Here is a 22,087-nt window from a genome sequence, read left to right on the forward strand (position 1 = left end):
CCTTAGCATCATCCACTAACTGCACCTTTAATTGGTCAGCCACTTTATAGAAATATTTCCTAAAAGGCCATAAAGTATTACGTTCTGGCACAATCTGTAAAGGTACATGCATTTTACCCCAGCTGTTCAGTTGAAAGCCCATGTTGCCCATTTGTGGATTTCCAGAACCACAGAGCATGCAGATCTACCCACATTATGGCTTTCTTGGCCGTCCCGCACTGCATCCACTTCTGTGCAGGGCTGAGCAGTAACTGAATGCATTCAGTACATGTGCAAATACAGGAGAGGTGCCGAGTTACTGTTCTGCTCCTGCGCAAAAGCAGAAGCAGCCAGGGACAACGAAGAAAGCGGTCACATAACATTTACAGATGTGCCACAACTTAAAAGTCCTTTAGGAAACAACTCCTATAAAGTGGCGAACGTCTTTAAATCTGGGCCCCAAGTTAGCAAGTGTAGGAGCTTCTAGGCATCCCTCTCTAGCTAAAACTTGTGCCCCCCCAACTACTACAACGTCTACCTATATGATCAACATTCTTGATTGCCAACAGTACTGTAAGTCCATACTGTCGTGCATAAAAATTGCATTCTTAGAAATTCCCTTAGCACACTTAGTAAGAATTATTTAAGTTAGATGATATTTCCACCCCAAGTAGAGATTAGCAGTTATATAACTGTACACATCTAAGTCGATTTATGACCAAATGAAAACTGAACTCTGATTTGGTCATAAATCACTTGATTTATCGTTCGGGAGAGGAGAGAAAGGGTCTCGAGACCAAGCCGTCAAATGAGAATTCTACTGCGATACATAAAATGCTGCAACACTTTTATTAAAATTCTATTGCGCAAACATTTTTCAGCAAAAAATACATGCATTTAAGAAAAAAGATGCCCCCTAAGGTGTCCATAGCCTTTAAGGCTGGAATAGCACATGCAGGTTTGATGCCATTTTTGAACCAAAACCAGAAGTGGACCCAAATAGAAGGAAAAGTACAAATAAAAAACTGATACTTCTCTTTTTTTTTTTTTACCCACTCTTGTGTTTGGCACAAAATTTGCACATGTGATTCCTGCCTTAGGCAGCGCTGCATGTCTCCTAAGCTACCCTATCTAATGGCAATATATTATAGAGGGAGAGATGCTGAACTCAGTGATATATAGTTTTCTATGGCTCAATTTACACTTTTAGGCCCCGTTCACAGGATGCTTTTAGCTCAGAAGCCGCACTATAAAGCCACGCTGGATCTGTCTCGGAGGCTGCGCTGCATGCGGTTTATAGTCGCAACTGCACCAAGAAAGGACATGTCGCTGGATGCCGCTGGGACCCGAGACCCACTTGCATTTTGGCTTTATTCAGTGGGGACTACAACACAAGCAGGTACCATGGCACTCAAACGGAAAATATTTTCAGCTGGGCGATTTTTGTCTTTGCAAAATCCACCGTGTGGAATTTAAACACTTTCTCCATAAGGCTATTATGGAGAAAGTGTTTAAATTCTGTCAGGACTCATGGAGTGGGGAATGTAGTTTTCTGGCATAAAAAGCTGTAAATATTTGCATAAGCCATATTTGCACAAACAAATACAGCTTTCTGTGATTATTCCAATGCTGTGGACACTTTTCACAAAGTGGGTGGGGCGATGTGATGGTAGGGTCACCCTTGGTTTCTGAAAAAACTGGTGTAAATCAAGCGCTCATAATGTGCACCTCTTAATAAAGTAAACCTTCCCCTTAGGCCACTTTTACATGGTCCGCAATTGGTCAGTATTTGCATCAGTATTTGGTTAATATTTGTAAGCCAAAACCAGGGATGGAATCCAGGATCGGACTAGGAACATAAAGTGGCCCTGGAGAACCCCCGCACCCCTGAAAGTGGCACCATGTTATAGACTGGTCCAAATTGACAGAAGGTGTGACAAAAGAGTTGTGTGTGTGCGCGCCATAGTGCAGAACTAAATACCACAGTAAAGCACAAAATATCGCCATCCCTGCCTGCAGTTTTCAACTTTATTAACTTCCCGAGGACTGTGATACAAGTTGAATTGACCTTTGGTCGCTGGCCAGGTGAATAGGTACCTGATGCTCCTATCATTAATTACCGCTGAGAGCATCAGGTCCTTATTTACTCATCTGGCGGGGGTGAGAAAGGCACCAGCCCACCAGGAAATTTCCCTGCAAGTTCTATAGCCAGTCCTCCCGTGGCAGAATCTACAGATATAAAGTATAATGGACAGATTTGGGCTTCTTTTGTGTTTTGGACCCACTCCTGGTTTTGGCTTACAAATCCATGATGCTGCCATGTGAAAGTGGCCATAGCGTCCTGCTTCTCCTGCCCACAATTCCAACCACTGTGGGTGTGTGTGGTGGTGGGGGGAAGCAGGACTTACAGGTCTACTATAAAACCGCTTTTTATATGAATATAGTGAATTAAGCCATATGCAAAGAGGTATCTGCTAGAGAAAGAGAATCATATCACTTGTGTCACTGATGAGTCAATGTTTCACTTGAAAGCTGAACCAAATCATAGAAAACGATATAGATCTAAGAGCTCAGTGCTTCCTCCTCTATCCGATGCTGGCCTTAGATCGGAGACTTGACAGTATGAGCTATGCTACAGATAACCCTGAAATGTGGCACAATTAAAGTCCAGAAAAGATATGTTCACGCTTACACACAGCACCTCTCAAAATTAAAGATCTTCAAGGTAAACCATTTTTTATAAAGTAGAAATAAGGCTGCAAGTACAAAGATGGATCATCATACAATAAAACAGTTAAATCAGAGAACTTTACAATATCGAGAAAACTATAAAACTCTGGAATGTAGCAGACAGATATATGGCCATTTGTAAGTCTCTTTATTGCATCATAGTTCAACAAAAGGGAACGACAACGGCCCAGATTTACTGAAGTAAGTGCACCTAGACATCGTTATACATTTTGGTGTAATCTGGTGAGAATTGGCACATTCACATTAGAAAATCAACTGCGCCTACCTGGCCAAGAGGGCATGACTCAACGGAAAAGGGTGAGTGGCACAAAATGCAACATTCTGTGCCAAAATTAAAAATTGCACTGCAATTCTGGCATAAAGTTCTGTCACGAAACAAAATAAGCAAACCAGTTTATAGAGTTAGGCAAAAGTTTCTAGCCATGCACCAGATTTACTATCCAGCCTGAGCCACTGTGATAAATCTGGTGCAGGTCTCAGGTCTAGACAGTCGGTCTAAGTTTCCGCCCTCTATGGGATTATAAATCTGCCTTAATGTAATCTTCAATACAACTGGCAACATAGCGACTGCCCACTCCTAAGTGCATTCTGGAATAATAATTACTATATCAAAATATATCATATACAGTATAAAACAATATAAATAAACCTTACACCACATCATACAGCTCACTCACTAAGACAAGGAATTTCACCATAACAGCAGGAAGCCTGATTTACAAAATAATTTAATTGATGAATTGTAACACATTAATAAAATTCCTGGTGGGGTCATCACATCCAAGCTGCTCGGACATTGCTGGACTTTGTGGGTCTAAGAAGAGCTGCGCTGCTTCCCATGCGACTACTTCGACTGTTGGCACTAGACACCCGAGAGACACCACCTTAAAATAAAAGATACAAATATTCTAGTAAAAATAACAGAAATACATAGAAAGTCATCATCCCAATTGTGTCATGCTGCTATGACTGCCAGCTATCTGAGCGGGAACCTGGCACCAAGTACTTAATATTCCAGTAGTGCCACCACAGAAGACATTACACAGTACCTAATGAAATCAGTGGAACATTCATTTAATGAATATAAATGCCAGATCCTCTTCATTCTCATCACTCTATGGCTCATGGATGAGTTCCTAAATAGGGGACTCGATCTGTTAATTGGAAATGTCCTAATGAGGCATCTAAAAACTAGGTTTTGGAAACTGGATTATAAAGTACAAAAGATGCTGTTAAAACATTTCACAGAAAACTATCTTTAACCCACTCATGAAAAAAAAGGCTGAACAGTTAGACATGAAATTTCGGCATTTAAATTACCAAGCAGCAGTGAATTCTGTTTTCCCTTTGGTCACTGGCCAGGTGCTCTTATACATAATGAAGGGTGCCCTGGACACCTATTCAGATTGTTTAAAGTTGGTCAAACACATTAGATAAATGCGAGTCAAAGCAGCTGATTATGGCAGGACTGGACAACCTTCTAATGAACATATAGGGGTTTGTGAGATGTTGAAGGAAAGAAGGATCTTCTCAATGAAGATAAGCCACCGCCAAAGGAGTTTGGCAGCGTGTTATTCCCCTGTCCCTGGTGGGTACATATGCACACTCTGCCAGGGATGTTGGGAGTAATAGCTGATGAATGAACGACAAAGGCTGCATACACTATCGTGACATATCTGCTTCTATGTGATCCTGATCCTTATTTCCAGTATATAAGACCACCTGTACCACAAGAAGTACTTGCCTGATGATGATGCATGACTGAGGCGGCTAACAGAAGCCTTTCCAGGTCTTGGGGATGTTGCTGTTGAGCTCAGGAATCCTGCTTGACGTTGGTAATCCATTAGCTGCTCAGAACGGGTCATGCCAACTGTTGGCTTTACTGATTCTAATCTCTTCAGAAAGGCCTGCAAGACAAAACCTCAGTCACTAAACGTGACAAAAAAGTACATGGAGAACTAGAATGTGGATGCAAATGGGGGGGCGTGGTCTGCCGGGCATGTGAGCGGACGTGATCTCCGGAGCTTCTGCACTACCCCGAGCTTTTATCAGCCTAATATACATATTTACCGACATTATATCGGGATCCCAGCGCTCCAAGCACCGGTGACACTGCCGGAAGAGACTCTGACCTTTACTGCGATACCTTAGCGGCCGTCATGTCCAAAAAGGGAGCCAGGAAAGGAGCCAGCAAGGCATCACAAGATGGCGCCGGGAGTGCCACACCGCGTCGCAGAGAACGAGTGGCGGATTTACAGCAGGAGGTTGCTGAGAGGCTGAGTCAATTCGCCCATACACCGGAGCTTCTCAGGGAGAGCTGCGCCTCTGGCACCGAACACAGTGAGTCCTCCTTGAGTGGAGCGGGACGGGAGTCTGAAGGGGAAGGGCCTGAGGAAGTGATGGGCCTGAAACAGCACCCTAACAGATTCGCCGCCATTCAAGATCCAGATGGCGCTGGGGATTCAGATGGATTGTACCCAGATGTGGAAGAGCCCACTATAAAAGATGTTCTACAGGCCATTACCAAGTGGGGCAAATCACTTACTATCCTGACCATGCAAGTGAAGGCTATTAAAGAGGACATTTCCATTGTCAGACACGATATTAGAAAGCTGGCAGATCGCACTACGTCCCTGGAAGATCGCATGGGAGACATGGAGGATGAGGTGCATCCGCTAAAAAGAGAAACAGCGGAACATTCCCGCAGGCTTGATATTAATCTTTGCCAAACAAGATGACATGGAAAACCGCCTGAGGCGCAATAACGTGCGCTTGGTGGGTGTGCCTGAAAAGGTGGAGGGCCCAAATCCCACCGAATATTTTGAGAAATGGCTCAAGGATCAGTTTGGAGAGGGTGTATTATCTCCTCTATTTGCTATAGAACGGGCGCATAGAGTTCCGTCGCGGCCATTGCCACCAGGGGCGCCACCGAGACCTGTCCTGATGAAAGTCTTGCACTACAGGGATAGGGACTCTATTCTACGTAAAGCCAGGGATATGCCTGATCTCTCCATAGATGGTCACAGAGTCTCGTTCTTTCCTGATTTCTCTATGGAGGTCCAGAAAAGACGCGCCCGTTTCCTGGATGTAAAGCGACGTCTGCGGGTACTGGGAACATCGTACTCAATGCTGTATCCGGCGAAGCTCAGAATAGTGGCTCTTGGAACCACAAGCTTCTTTGAAGACCCGAAGGAGGCATCCAGATGGCTAGATCGACACAAGCGGCAGCTCCGGGCGGAAGGGAACCATGGCGACTGAGAGGCCCATTTGGAAAAAAAGGGACAATGCACCCGTCGAAGGGTGAATATGTTCTGTGTAGCAGCGCAGTTTGGAGTCTTGTTACATTTTGATGCCTGTTTTATATGCTATATAAGGTTTAGTAAGAGGTTCAGATATATGTGTGAGGTACTAGGCTGGTGAGCGATGCTAACGAGGTCTATTTTGATTACTTATACTTGGGGTTAGTGCAGGAAGGTGTCCAGCTTTCTACGTTCCAGTTACTTGTTAGGGTGTGATTATACCTAGCGTGATACAACAGCTCTTGATTTTGCCAGACGCCAAGGGTTTGGGAGGCCAGCTCTGCTAGCAGATTTTAGAAATACCCACGGGCCTTAATAACAAGGTGTATTAGTGGGGTCTGTTAGGAGGCGAGATTTCCAGGGTTAGTTAGGGAATGAGGGAGGGTCTGTTTGGGGTTGGGGCAGGATGGGGAGAGTTAGGGAAGGGGAAGGGGGATCCTAGGTCCATGAGGGCGATCCAGGGGAGTCAGGTACTGTGGAAATGTGCATTGAAGGAGTGTGCCTTACAATATTCGGTACATATATGGGTTTTCATGTCCGACTATGGCTAATCCAGTGAATTTCCTGAGCTGGAACGTTAGAGGGGTTAAAGACGCCACTAAAAGGAAGGCGGTAATGGAAATGGTAAAGTCATATCATCTACAGGAGACGCATCTCCTTCCGGAGCAATCCCACTTACTGACTCCTAGATGGGCGTCCCAATGTTATCATTCTACTTACTCCTCCTATGCAAGGGGGGGGGGTTAGTATTCTGATTCATAGACAGCTGAGTTTTAGCTGTATAGATAAGAGGATTGATCCGAATGGGGGTTATGTCTTCTTTTAGGGGACTTTAGGGGACTTTAATAATGTGATCTGTACGGAATGGGATAGGTTGCAGCCCTCTGATGTTCAATCTGGGGGGCAACTTACACCATTTGGGAGACTTCTGGGGGAAGCATCATTGTTGGATTTCTGGAGGATGCGCAATCCTTCCGTGCGGCAGTATTCTTGCTGCTCTAGTACCTATCAGACACTGTCGAGAATAGATCTAGCGCTGGGAAATGAGGCGATGGGGTGCCGTATCTGCAACATTGAATATTTACCTAGGAAAATTTCTGACCACTCCCCCATATTGGTGTCTGCCAATTTCCTCACCCCTTTGAACAGCGGGAGACCATTATGGAAGTTTAACCCATTCTGGTTGTCGGTGATACCTACAATATCAAATATTGGGACGGCGTTGACAGAATTTTTTAATATTAACCTGGTGGGAACTTCTCCATTAATAGTATGGGATGCCATGAAGGCGTTTCTGCGGGGAATGCTAATCGCGGAGGTCAATAAAAAACTGAATGAATCTCGAATAACAATTAGGAGTTTGGAGCGCATTTTGGTGGATGCGGAAGCCCAGTATGTTCGACAGCCCACAGAAACACTCAGAGAACAGTGGCGAGAGGCACAGAGTAAACTAAATGATAAGCTTCTCCTCAGGGCAAAAAACAAACATTTCTTCCAGAAACAATCATTTTATGAAGAAGGGGAACGGACAGGTAGATTGTTATTGCTACTTTCCAAAGCACAGCAGCTCTCTGCATATGTTGCTGCTCTTTGCGATAATGAGGGGACTGTTTGTACTGTTCAGGATAAGGTCGTGGACATTATGCATTCGTTCTATGCGTCCCTTTATGAGTCCAAAACCACTGCAGAAGTGTCAGACATTGTAGGATTCCTAGATGGAGTACAGCTTCCCACGTTAGGAGAGGATCAGGTGACGGCCTTGGACGGACCTATTACACTTACAGAGTCGGAAAAGGCCCTGAGTGAGATGTCAAATGTCAAGGCTCCAGGGAGTGACGGATTACCGGCGGAAGTTTTTAAAACATTTGCCCCTATTCTGCTCCCCCAGTTGTTGGAAGTGTTTAAGGAGGCGCAGCGTCAGGGTGGTTTGCCTCTTAGTATGAATGAGGCGATCATAGTCGTTATCCCTAAGCAGGGTAAAGACCCTCTGTTAGCTGAATCATACCGGCCTATTTCATTGTTGCAGGTTGATGTGAAGTTGCTGGCTAAAGTGTTAGCGAACAGGCTCAATACAGTGATTATGACGCTAATACATAGAGATCAGACTGGATTCATGCCCAATTTGTCAACAGCTGTTAATATTAGGCGCCTTTTCTTGAATATACAGGCGAGCCGATTTCATGGGTTGAATGCGGCGGTCGCGTCTCTAGACGCGGCCAAGGCATTTGACAGTGTGGAATGGGATTACCTGTGGGCCGTGCTCAGGAGGATGGGCTTTGGGTCTGTCTTTATCCAATGGATCAAGCTTCTATATAAAATCCCCACTGCTAGGATTCGGGTTAATGGGGCCCTTTCTCACTCTTTTCCGTTACATAGAGGGACAAGGCAAGGGTGCCCTTTATCGCCCTTGCTTTTTGCGATAGCTATTGAGCCGTTGGCAGCAGCATTGAGGGAGGCACGGGAGGTTCAAGGTTTTAAATATGGGGGGGTAACTGAAAAGGTGGCCCTCTATGCTGATGATATGCTTCTTTTCCTTGATGAATGGAACTCCTCCCTTCCAGCAGCCATGAGCATTATAAATGGGTTCAGTAGGTTATCGGGTCTGTGCATTAACTGGTCCAAGTCTGCACTTATGATGCTTTCGACTGAGGAGGGGCAGGTTGGAGACTCTACTGAGGGTTTGCAGCTAGTTAAATCCTTTAAATATATGGGTGTTCAGGTCACCATTGATGTAACGGACTATGAAAAGTTGAATTTGACCCCGTTATTACAGCGATTTCGACAGAAGGTGCAGACTTGGACCACGTTACCACTTTCAGTAATAGGAAGGGTTAACCTCATAAAAATGATTAATGCCACAGCTCCTGTATCTGCTACATAATGCGCCTATATGGGTGCCTGCCAGATTCTTTGCCACAGTTAATGCTATATTTCGAGATCTGATTTGGAGGAGAGGGGTTCCACGTATCAAACTAGCAACGCTGTGCAGATCAAAAACGGATGGGGGACTTGGGGCCCCGGATCTGTGGATTTATTATTTAGCTGCCCAACTTCAACAATTGCGGGGATGGGGAGTGGAGGACAGAATTGATAAGGCAGGAAGAATAGTGGGTCACTATGTTAAGGGCAAGAATCTGATGATGGCACTGGAAGATGGATCATTGGATAGACTGGGAAGTGATATTCCGTTACTCCGGGTGATTCACAAAGTCTGGTGGAAAGGCAGGTCAATAGCTGGGTTACAGGGCTATACTAGGTTCACCGCAATTTGGCCTAACCTTCTGTATGCAGAATTACATAAAGTGTCTGATGTACAGGTTTGGGGTAGGTACGGACTCATTTACATGCATCAGCTATATGAGGGGGATACTTTGAAAGAATATGCCCAACTACAAAAGGAATTCTTGCTTCCACACTCCCAATTCTATTTATACTTGCAGGTGCGGCATGCTATACGAGCTCAGGATGCAGCGGGTGGGGTTGCGCTGGCCTCCAGAAATCCGATGGTTGATTTAGCAAGTTCCGGGGGATCCGCTAGTGGGGTCATATCATTGCACTATAGCAGTCTTATGGAAATGAAGATTAAAAAGCAACCTCTTCGGCTGTACGATAAGTGGCGGGAGGATATTGATGATCTGACAGAGGAGCAATGGCGTGCAGTCCTAGAGGGGTTCACAGAGGTTGCGGTTAGTGAAACGCACAGGATGTCACAATTGTTATTGCTGCATAGAGTTTATCGGACGCCTGGCCTTTTGAGGAAAATGGGTACAGGTCAGATGACGTGTCCTAGATGTGGTGCACCCAATGCTACGCTGATACACCTTATGTGGAACTGCCCTAGGCTGAGGAGGTACTGGGAGGGCATAATAGATCTAATACGGAAAGTGTTTGAGATAAGAGTGGAGACAGATGCCAAATTATGTGTATTAGGCTGTACTGAGTCTGTACAACTAGCTGCTGAGCAGAAATTAGCGGTAACTCGCATATTGTATCAAGCGAGGAAGGTCATTGCGTACCATTGGGTGGATCATGATCCTCCGGAGGTGAGGGAACTTGTTGGTAAGGTGCATACACTGCTACAAATGGAGAACTTTGTGTACCAGAAGAGAAATAACAGTAAAAAGTATGAGAAGATTTGGGGAAGGTGGAGGCAATACCACAATATTGTAGACTAATGCTACCTACGTAGATACTGGAATCCACACTGTCCCGGCTCTACTCATAATTTTTTCTAGGATCGCACATAAGAGACAAGGGTGTCTTGGATTACTGGGAGGAGAGGCGGGAGGTGTGCTCCCAAAGGGCATAGGGTGTTGTATACTCGGGTGTGGAGTGGTATATATGTTCCGCTATGTTGCAATGTAATGTACTGATATATTCGGATTAATGATATGTGATATGTGCTTGGGGAGTATGTGCCGGATGTCCAACTATATTGTATAATTCATGCTTTTCTGTATTGGACTCAATGGAATGGACTTATGGAGGGGCTCTACCTGGATCTGGGACGCATGGGTATGGGGAGGGGGGGGACTGTTTTGTTTGTCTCGTAAACTGACTTGAAAATCTCAATAAAAAAAAAAAATCTGATTTAAAGAATGTGGATGCAATAAGCAGAAGACAAAAGTCCCAGCCAACTCGTAAAAGGCCTGCTGAACACCTATCAATCAACCCTGAATTATTCATCACTGTTACAATGTGGGTCCAAAAAGTAAAAAAAAAAAAAACCCTAACTTCCAGTTTTTCACTAAGAACTTAAAGGGGGTTACAAGGAGTGAGAGAAAAGAACGCAACCGGCACTGCTACATGCACCCATGCAGTCACTGGAGCACATAAAACACTTGGATCCCGAACCTTCACGGTGGTGCTCTGTCGGTGATATAGTAGTTATGATGATAGCAGAAGAAAAAAGCACCGCGGCACTCACCACTGGTCACAAAGTTGCTGTTTGCAGTTTTATTTTTCAAATACACATCGTGGACGCAGACAGGACACGGGTGAATGAACAGGCTACAGCTGTTTCGCGCTGTGTTGCGCTTTGTCAAGGCTTGACAAAGCGCGAAAAAGCTGTAGCCTGTTCATTCACCCGTGTCCTGTCTGCGTCCACGATGTGTATTTGAAAAATAAAACTGCAAACAGCAACTTTGTGACCAGTGGTGAGTGCCGCGGTGCTTTTTTCTTCTGCTATCAACTTAAAGGGGGTTATCGAATGACTGAAGGCAAATATAAATTCCGGTTAGGCCTCATGCACACGGACATTTTTTTGGGCGGTCAGCAAAAACGGTTTCCGTTGTTCCGTGATCCGTGTCCGTTTTTTCTTCCGTGGGTCTTCCTTGATTTTTGTAGCATCCACGGACATGAAAAATGAAAAAAAAAAAAATCTAAGTCAAGTGTACTTTTGAAATTATAGGAAAAAACGGACACGGATCACGGACGCAGATGACAATCTTGTGTGCAGCCGTGATTTTTCACGGACCCATTGACTTGAATAGGTCTGTGAACCGTGGTCCGTGAAAAAAATAGGACAGGTCATATTTTTTCACGGACTGGAAACACTGATCACGGACGCGGATGCCAAACGGAGCATTTTCATTTTTTTCCATGGACCCATTGAAAGTCAATGGGTTCACGAAAAAAAAGGAAAACGGAACAACGGCTGCACACAACGGTCGTCTGCATGAGGCCTTAGGTTAACTATAGTATAACTATTAGATCTGGGAAAGACTGTGATGGTCCTACCGCTGGGACCCACAGCAATCATGAGAATAGGGGCCCTGTACCCTCTGCAGCCCCTTGAAATGAATGGAGCAGCCGGACTGGCATGCACATGGACACACTATATATTTCTATGGGAATTCCAGAGATAGCTGAGCGCTGTACTCCGGAAATTCCACAGAAATGAATGGAGCAACCATGTGCATGTGCGACGGGCTGCTCTGTTCATTTCAGGGGGGCTGCAGGGGGTACAGGCCCCTATTCTCGTGATTGGGGGGGGGGGGGGGTCACAAGGGTAGAAACCCCACTGATCTAGCTGGCTTTCTAGGAGACTGTCAATAGGGTCTGATACGGGAACTTAGACTGTGAGCTCCACTGGATACAGGGACTGGATTGATTACAATCAGGACCCAGATTTACTAATGGATCTGCACCTAGAATCTGTCTAAAAAGTGGCACAAACTGGTGCAATTAGGGTTTCGACAACTTTTTCTGACTTAATCGAAAAGGGGTCGATGCCCAAAATGTGTGCATTGTGCATTGTGCAACATTTCTGGAGTAAAATTCTGTCACAAAGTGGCTGGTTCAGAGTCAGAGAAAAGGGTCTATTCCTGCCCTCATTTAAAAGGCTGTCTCACTTCAGCAAGTTGCATTTATCATGTAGAGAACGTTAATACAAGGCACTTACTAGTGTATTGTCATTACCTACATTGCTTCCTTTTCTGGCTGGATTCATTTTTCCATCACATTATACACTGCTCGTTACCAGGGGTTACAACCACCCTGCAATCCAGCAGCGGTGGCCGTGCTTGTACACTATAGGAAAAGGCGCCGGCCTATCTGGTGGCTTTTTCCTATAGTGTACTAGCACGGCCACCGCTGCTGGATTGCAGGTAGTCGTAACCATGGAAACGAACAGTGTATAAATATGATGGAAAAATTGATCCAGCCAGAAAAGGAAGCAATGTAGGTAATGACAATACACTAGTAAGTGCCTTGTATTAACTTTCTCTACATGATAAATGCCAGTTGCTGAAGCAAGACAACCCCTTTAACATCCAGTCTGAGCCCCAGTGATAAATCTGGTGCAAATCTAGAAAGTGTGACGAAATTTACGTTATCTAAAGGTTTAGCAAATCTGTGTACAGCACTGTGGAGTATGTTACTGCAATATATACTATGGGATATAAAAAGTCCAAAATTTAGAAAATTGTAAATAATCCATCTAAGCATTCAGAGAGTCTGGAAAACAAGATATGTTTGGAATTATCAGGAATATCATATGTTGACTCAGACTGGTACCTAGCTCTCATCTAACACTAAGCTCACGGGACAGCACATACCCTACAATGCTTCCAGTACTGCACTTTGTATAGTAGCTGATGTCCTCCATCTGATCCACCTATGAACACAGCTTGCATCCGGCTCTTCCTGCATGTTGGGGGTTGTAGACACACATTCATTGCATCACCGTGGCCTCAGGCAGCTAGGACACGGGACAGCTGAATGTCACACCTGTTCCAACTTATCTGTACGACAGACGTCCTTCTTAAATGTCACTTGCACAAGGCCATTGCAGCTTACACGAGTGGCCTTCCACATCATGAAGAGAAGTCCAACCAGTGAAGACAACGTCAGTATGATTTCAGGAGATAACTATTACACCCTGACACAGGACTTCAAATGTGGGAACTCAAAAAGGCCACAATGAAATATACGGCGGCCCTTTTTCTATGCCTCTTAACAAGATTTGAAGTATCAATCTTCTAAACCATTAGAAAAAAGTCTCAACTAGTCCTCAGGTGATGGACAGCTTCAGCGGCAATTCTTTGCGCTTGCATTTTACATATATATTTTTTTCAATTGGTCTTTAACATTTTCAGCAATTTTTGTGATACATGTGGGTTAAAAAATAAATAAAAAATCAGTCTATTTGCAGACTGTCCCTCCTGAGTTCAGTTAGCGGAATATCGGATCTCCTGACCTCATAAACACCCATTTTAGTCTTCTTTCACACTAGTGTTAGGCTTGTCCGGCAGGAGAAAAGCGGTTTTTGGTCCAGCCGCTTCTCAGCATGTTTGCCGTGCTGCGGACGCATTTTGCTCCCACCCCCATTATAGTGAATGGGGCTGGGCCAGACTTCCGGCAGCACACGTGGGCAAGCGTTAGTACGGATCCGGTAGGCTATTCCCCTGCCGGACAAGCCTAACACTAGTGTGAAAGAAGCCTAAGCCACATTCTTTCAGTTTAAGAGTTTAGCTGTAATAAGTATTTATGAGGTTAGGAGATCAGAAATAAGGCTTCATCTGAGCCGACAGCAGACTCAGAATAGATCATCAATATAAAAAGCCAGGAGAACCCCTTTAATAGTAAGCAACACCATCATGTACCTCACACATTAACCCGGTATGTGAGGAGGTACTTGATGGGGTCACTTACAACTGTATCACTGTGGGGCACATGGTGTTAAAGGGGTTGTCCGGGTTCAGAGCTGAACCCGGACATACCCTTATTTTCACCCCGGCAGCCCTCCTGAGCCTCGCATCAGAGCATCTCATGCTCCGATGCGCTCCCGTGCCCTGCGCTAGATCGCGCAGGGCACAGGCTCTTGTGTTTTCAATAACACACTGCCGGGCGGTAACTTCCGCCCAGCGGTGTGTTCGGTGACGTCACCGGCTCTGAGGGGCGGGCTTTAGCTCTGCCCTAGCCGTTTTACTGGCTAGGGCAGAGCCAAATCCCGCCCATCAGTGCCGGTGACGTCACCGGGCTGCCTGTCAGCCCCATAGAGAGCCCCGGTACGTCACCGGAACTCAGAAAAATGCCTTTGCCCTGCGCGATTTAGCGCAGGGCAAAGGAGAGCATCGGAGCATGAACTGCTCCGATGCTCATGTCAGGGGGGCTGCCTGGGTGAAAATGGAGGTATGTCCAGGTTCAGCTCTGAACCTGGACAACCCCTTTAACCTCCATGAGCCATGATGTACCTTACACATTAGGCCAAAGGTAGTTTGGCACCTCATAATACCTAATAGTACCACTTAGCGCGGGGCCACTTGGAGTGGCATTGGGGCAGCCAAGAACTGCTCCAGGTTATGTTCATCCTGGCTTTCTAATGGATTGTGCGGTACTGTCCAGCTGCTTGATTTTGATGGAAATGAGTAGTTTCACCCACAAAACCAAATGTCCATTAAAAAAAAATCTGATTGTTAATGGCTGTGCAAGTTTGAGAGTCAGATTTTTTTATGGACATGCAGTTTTATCGGTGATACAGCAGAGTTTTTTTTTTGGCAAGGTATCATTTTGGTATCGAGAATCATGGCACTGGTATCATTACAACCCTACAGTAGACAGAGAACAAGCTGAAAGGAAAGAGTAGTGGACCTATCTACATTTAGGCTAGGGCCATACGACATGTGTCACACAACATATAGAGTACAACTACACTGCAACATGTATCGCGTGACATCTTGGATGGATTTTTTTAGAGGTCTCAGTGGGAGACCATAGACCATAGACTAGCATTATAAAATATGTCGCACGACATGTTGTCGTGCAGCCCTAGCCTTATGGAAAGGTGTCAGAAACACAACAGATAGGGTTGTCTGTCTGTATATCAATCTAGTAATAAATGGTCTTAACAGCATATTCTGGATCACATGGTGTGAGATGTACTTCATAATGGTTGAGATTTATCAAAACTGGTGTAAAGGAAAATTGGCCTAGTTTACCACAACAACCAATCGGATTGCACCTTTCAAATAAAAAAGGAGCTGGTTGCTATAAGGAACTAAGCCACTTCTCCTTTACATCAGTTCTGTTAAATCTCCCCCGATGTGCCACTGTACATGTAACAAGCTATGATTTAGGACACGAATATATGTCTGAAACCTGCAGGCATTATACTGTACTATCCTTATATACAGAGGTGCATATGGGGATGGTACAGCACAACGCCTACACGTATGTTGCTTTTAATATGATTAATTAAAGTGCCGGTGGCTGAAGAGGGATTTGTCCAAACACCTTTAACCTTTTTTTTATTGTCTTCATAAAAAAATGTTGATCCCCTTTCTCTGTACAGCTCTGAGATTCTCTAGTAGCAGTTCTGTATTTTTACTCTGTTAGGAATCTCAGTTGACGGACTTATATGAGTAAAATGCAATCATAAAAAAAAAACTGCCCCCGAAGGTGTACATGGCCTTTAAGAAAGTACTGCTCAATTCTGTATTGTAGAGCATTCTGCAGCATAGTACAATTCTTTAATGTAGGCTATTTCTCAGGGTTTCCAGTTTCTCGCTAAAATGGTAATGTGTGAGGTTTTTTTAATCTCGTGTTCCATTGTTGAGCTGTAGAAAATACATAGTGAAAGATGCTCCAAGCATCAAGGAAGAAAATCTCTCCTGTAACGGGAAACCATCAACAAGCTGGTATTGGCTGATCTGTTACTCTTACTGCTTATTTCTTGTGAACGTATTAGTGCTCTGCTGAGGATGCACTGTAGACCTTATTGGCTCATGTACACCCTAAAAATTACCCTCTATAAAGCCCCCCCCCCCCCCCCCCCCGCCCCCCGCTCAGGCTCAGGCTCTCTACCGCCAGTATACATATGGCTGGCAATTACCTGAAGATATTTTTCTCATTTTGGTTTAGCAATCCTAACTTTATAATTATTCTTCTCTTGCTATAAGGTCGCACATCCGCAAAATACAGATGCGGGCCATGTGCCATCCACATTTTTTATGTGGACCCATTAACTTAAATGAGTCCGTGGTCTGCATCTTTCAGCCATCTTTTTGTGGAAATGGGCATACGGATGCGGAAAGCAGCTTTTGCACAAGTATATCCATTCCACAAAATGATAGAACGTGTCCTATACTTCAATGCAATATGCAGACCACAAACTCATTGAAGACAATGGGTCTGAAAAAAATTGCGGATGGAACACGGACAGTATCCGTAAAGGCATAGGGTGGTGCACACGAGACCTAATAGAAATCAGTTATCTGTGCACTAAGATCCTGGTGAGCTTCTGGTTTGTGTTTATACACAACAGTCAGTCTGAACAGGGATCAGCCTGAACCAATGATGAGGCTGAGGGTGTATCTCAGACTACCTCAGACCGTCACCTGGTGTGGGGGCACTAAACCACCAGCATGCTGTCATGCAGCTGGGGATTAGGGTCCCAAACCTACCCATAGTAATATCCATCTATCTGTTCAAAAGAAAGTAATTGAAATTTAAACTTACAAGGAGAAGATCCTGGGACTCTTCTCAAGCAGCACTGGGCACATGCGCACTGCACCAATAAGGCTGTGTCAGTACAACTTACTCCGCTAAACAATGTTTATAAGGTCAGAGATAATAAGCCCGTCAACTGAGCTCACTGGTATAAGAAGTAAACATACAGAACCTGCTACTAGAGAATCTCTAAGCTGTACTGAGAAAGGGGATCAACATTTTTAATAAAGATGATTTGAAAAAATGATTTTTAAGACAAAACGAGTAAAATTAAATCATAAAAAAGAGCCCCCGTAAGTGTACATAGTCTTTAACAGATGCAGCACGGCTGCTTCGGTTTTCCTGGCAGTTATTTTTTTAACCTGGCTGCAGAGATAACATCATGTCAGCAGATTGTCTTCAATGTGCAGTGGATTCTCTTCTCCCAGTAAGATTGAATTTCATTGACTTTCTTATGCGGGAAAGAAAGGGTCTGTTATGGGCAGGTTTGAGACCCTAAACCCCAGCTGCATAATAGATGCTGGTGGTTAAAGGGAACCTGTCACCAGGATTTGGGGTATAGAGCTGAGGACATGGGTTGCTAGATGGCCGCTAGTACATCCGCAATACCTGGTCCCCATAGCTCTGTGTGCTTTTATTCTGTAACAAAAAAAACCCGATTTGATACATATGCAAATTAACATAAAAGAGTCATATCTTACTTGTGTGACCAGAGAAAGGTCATATTTTCAAGCTCTGACTTATCTCAGGTTAATTTGCATATGTATCAAATCGGTTTTTTGACACAATAAAAGCACACAGAGCTATGGGGACTGGGTATTGCGGATGTGCTAGCGGCGATCTAGCAACCCATGTCCTCAGCTCTATACACAAAATCCCGGTGACAGGTTCCCTTTAAGTAGCCCCAGACTGGGTAAAAGGTTCCTTTTAAGGATGCATTTATATACAAGTGTAGCAATATAGTAGGAAAAGCTGTGTATAAAATATATGTAGTTCCAGGAAATATCTGTACAACTTCTCCTTACACATACAAACCTCTACTGGGGAATTACAATAAGGGCTCACGCACACGGCTGTATTTTGCGGTACGCAAAAAAAAACTGACCTGAAAAAAATACGGATGACGTCCATGTACATTCCGTATTTTGTGGAACGGAACAGCTAACCCCTAATAGAACAGTACTATCCTTGTCCGTGATGCGGACAATAATAGGACATGTTCTACTATTTGTGGAATGGACACGCGGAAACAGAATGCACAAGGAGTAACTTCCGTTTTTTTCTGTACCCATTGAAATGATTGGTTCCGCATACGTCAGCAAAAAAAATGAAACAGACACAGAAATAAAATCAGTTTGTGTGCCCTAAACCTCCATTCTATTATTTAAGACTGCTGTAGACAGTGCTCTGTCAGTCCCGTAGAAGTGAATGGACTAGTGAACCGACATGCTCACTACTGCTCCATTCAGTTAGGGGACTTGGTGACCCCTTGCTTTTGGGATCGCGGGGGCTCAGAACCCTCATGTTTCAATACTTAGCGCCTATCCTGTGGAATACTGAATAAGATCCATGGGCAGCAGCTAGCCTGCTTGTTGACAATTTCCAGGTAGCATCAGAAAATCAAACTCTAGATTTGCCAGATACATTTGATGTCTATAGACTGAGCATTTCATACATTGCTGGGTATTCGTCCCACAACATTAATATTCATGCTGCAGCGAGAAAAGCTCTTACCATGTTTTCCCTTTCGATGCGTTGCTGGTCCTTCTGGCGATTCAGTGCGCTGTGGTACAGCCGGGTTGGGGTCGTGTTCAGTTTAGTCTTAGGAGTTAGGGTCTTGCCCTTAGACTTTGTGGCATGTCTGGACAGTTCTTTCAGCAGTCTCTGGTTCTCCCGGTCAATCTGTCTCACTTCATCATTTGTGAAAGAGTAGTTCTTCTTGAGTGTGATGGAAGGGGGATCAAGAGAAAACCGTTCCTGATCCTTCTTATCAAGGTGCATAAATGCTGCAAAAAACAGAAGCACTAACATAAAAACCATGATGGAGACTACATCTGTACCCATCATTTACTGACCAGGAATAGGTGTCCATCACATGCAAAGCGTGAGCCAACTGAAGCATGATTGACCACCGTATGGACTAGATGAAAATCTGCCACCCTAAGCAGGTCCGTTCCATCATACAAGGGTCAAGTTCCCTCATAGAACAGTAGACACACACGTGCCCTGCTGTTCATTCAGCTATATGGCGCTGCGGAATAAACAGCACTTGTCTCAGAGCCGAATGGAGGAGCAGAAACACGTATGTGTCTGCTGCTCCATTCAAACTCATAATTGGTCAGACCCCAAGCGGCTGGACCTCTGCCATTCAGTCAGTTATCCCCTACCCTATGAATAGGGGATAAGTTGTTATATTGAGACAACCCCTTTTACCCCTTTCAGGAACGGGGCAATTTTTTACTCCCTGCCATAACTTTTTAATTTATCTATCAACATAGCCATACGAAGGCTTTTGCGGGACAAGGTGTATTTTCTAATGGCACAATTTACTATTACTTACAAGTGCTCTTGTAATGTAGTGCTGCCACCTGCAGGCCTACATTGGAATATACCTGTTAAAGGCTTTGGAGCCTCAGTGAGCTCTGTCCTTTCACAGCAAACTTGGCGGCTATGGTGTCCGAAAAACCTAAAAAGTGGGTGCTATTTTTAAAGACCAGGCTTCTTCCGTACATGCATTGCGGATGTTCAGAAAGGGCTAAAGGTCAGTGTTTGATGTGTAAAGTGATAGTTTACTGCATTACAGGTAAAGTACCCTGAGCCAGTAGAGCACATGCTAAAGTAGCACAAAATGTTCTTATCTCTGTCTATTACATTTTTTATAAGTTTGGGTTTTAGAAGTTCCAATTTGTTAAAAAGCTACTGTCAGGAGAAACTGACCTGTTACATGTGCGCTTGGGCAGCTGAAGGCATCTGTATTGGTTCCATGTTCACACATGCTCACATTGCTGAGAAAAATCATGTTTTAATATATGCAAATGAGCTTATAGGAGCAACGGGGGCGTTGTCATTACACCTACAGGCTCAAAAAAAAATAAAAAATAAAAGGCTCAGTTCTCTCTGCAACTACCCTGCTAGCTCCACTCTGACAGAGCCAGACATGAGGACATTTTCACTGCCTGGCCCTGTCAAAGTGGAAAGGGCGCAGCAGTTGCAGAGCCTCTAGGTGTAATGGTAACGCCCCTGTTGCACACAGAGGCTCATTTGCATATATATTAAAACCTCATTTTTCTTAGTGGGCACATATGAACTTGGGACCAATATAGAGTCCTTCAGCTGTCAAGAGCACATGTAACAGGTCAGCCATTTCATAGGTAAAAAGATGCTGACAGATGCCCTTTAAATGGGTTATCCAAGACCCCGGGCCCCTCACACTAAATATACTTACCTGGCTCCCCGTGCTGCCGGGGGGGCAGGCGGGGATGGGTGCGAGGACCAGGAGCAGCACAGGGAGCCAGGTAAGTATATTCATTGTTAGGGGCATTTTATAGTCTTGGATAACCCCTTATGTACATGTGAGCCTACCTGAAAAATGTTTTGAGTTAAATAATGTACTAAATAATGCAAATGTATTATTTTATTCATTTATATAGCACCAAAATATGTCACTGTGCTGTACAGACTGAGATCACTCACATCCGCAGCTGTCCCCACAGTCTGAATTCCAAATCGACCTATCGGTATGGGAAGTTCCCAAGTCTATTACACAACCCTAGGTAAATCTAGGTAAAGTACATAATATAACCATTTTGTACCCGTGTATGAGACGTTAGGGAGGCAGCACCAGCAGCTTGCCCAATCTCCAGCTTGGTAAATTGGGCTCGTTTTGTAGGATACGGACTAGGCAGGCTCACGGTGCAGAAGGCCAGCTTAAAGGGGTGACAACTTCTCCTGGATTTATAAAATGTAGCCGCACTGGCTGTCACCCAGCTTTCCAGAAAACAGATATGCAAATTATTTGTAACTCCATTTTTATCGTTAGAATTGTTTTAAGTGAAATGCTTTGCACAATTTGGTGAGCTCAGTTGCAGGATCCCCCCCATGTACAGAGCCAATATGCTGCACCTGTTAACCCTATACACTACAAGTCCCAAAATACCACCAAGCAAAAAGCCACCGGTTGCCTAGATATGCTGAGAGCGCTGGCAGAAGCAATGGTGTCTATGACAACAAACACATGATCTCAGTGAGATAATCACGTATGTGACTCACCCCGTGAATACTGACAACATTACAAGCAGATGAAGAACCGGTATCGAGAAGATGCCTCAAGAAAACCAGACAAACGAAGCTGAGACAAGGGAATGTTCTTACAGGTTACTCTGAACCTAAAGCCCACGGAGGAATGCTTCAGAGAACTGGCCAAAATGTGTGACTTTTTGACGTTTTTAGATACCTTTACTACTGTTACAAGATGTATGTGGGGCATGGTCAGAAGGAGGTGGCTCAAGTAGGACCTTCTCGGCCCATCACATTTCACACTATGTGCGCCAGAAAACTGCAATCTACACCGGCTCCTTGACAGTTAGGTTTCTTATTATGACTAAGAATTAAAATTCCCTCCCATGTGGGTCACCGATAAATGCGGGTGGTCTGAGACGCGCCATGTGCTGTATTCATGCCTCAGTAACGCACTTAGGTGCAGGAGAGCATCCATGAGTTTACAAAGTCCAACTCCGCTGTGCTCCACATGATCAGGAACCACCCCACCAGAGAAGAGCAACCCTGCACTGCAGACATCTCCTCCAGACAGGGCGAGCAGACTGCATGGTGTCTCCATTATTCAATAATTGTATTTTATTATTAACACCGCACACACAATACGGTGAGAGGGGAGCGGGATAATATAATACAGGAGACAATGGAGGAAAACTAGGTAAACCACAGCAACCCTATAATAGAACAAGCAGCTATACGTTTATGAATATTAAACGCTTGTTCCTGGGCTGCCGATCACTGCTGACACGGCCTTATCTGCTGCACAGGAAAGATGATTTTTGGAACAAGCATTTATACAAACCCTCTTCTGTGATTATTGATTTGTGTAAAAA

General features: G+C 44.5%; 1 protein-coding gene across 2 annotated transcripts in view; it reads right to left on the minus strand.

The window, feature by feature from the left end:
• Window positions 1–809: 809 nt before the first annotated feature.
• CFAP97 (cilia and flagella associated protein 97) overlaps window positions 810–22,087 on the minus strand; it is a 41,487-nt gene continuing 20,209 nt past the window's right edge. The window contains exons 4-6 of one of the 2 annotated variants that reach the window (XM_044297634.1): window positions 18,714–18,985; window positions 4,475–4,637; window positions 810–3,614 (exon numbers count right to left, since the gene is read on the minus strand). In XM_044297634.1, the coding sequence (XP_044153569.1) occupies window positions 3,505–3,614; window positions 4,475–4,637; window positions 18,714–18,985 (545 nt within the window). In that variant the 3' untranslated portion in view covers window positions 810–3,504. Of the gene's footprint in view, window positions 3,615–4,474; window positions 4,638–18,713; window positions 19,004–22,087 lie in introns of both variants that reach the window. The other variant, XM_044297624.1, reaches the window with a different exon arrangement.

This window comes from Bufo gargarizans, chromosome 1, assembly GCF_014858855.1.
Source record: "Bufo gargarizans isolate SCDJY-AF-19 chromosome 1, ASM1485885v1, whole genome shotgun sequence".
NCBI lineage: Eukaryota > Metazoa > Chordata > Amphibia > Anura > Bufonidae > Bufo > Bufo gargarizans.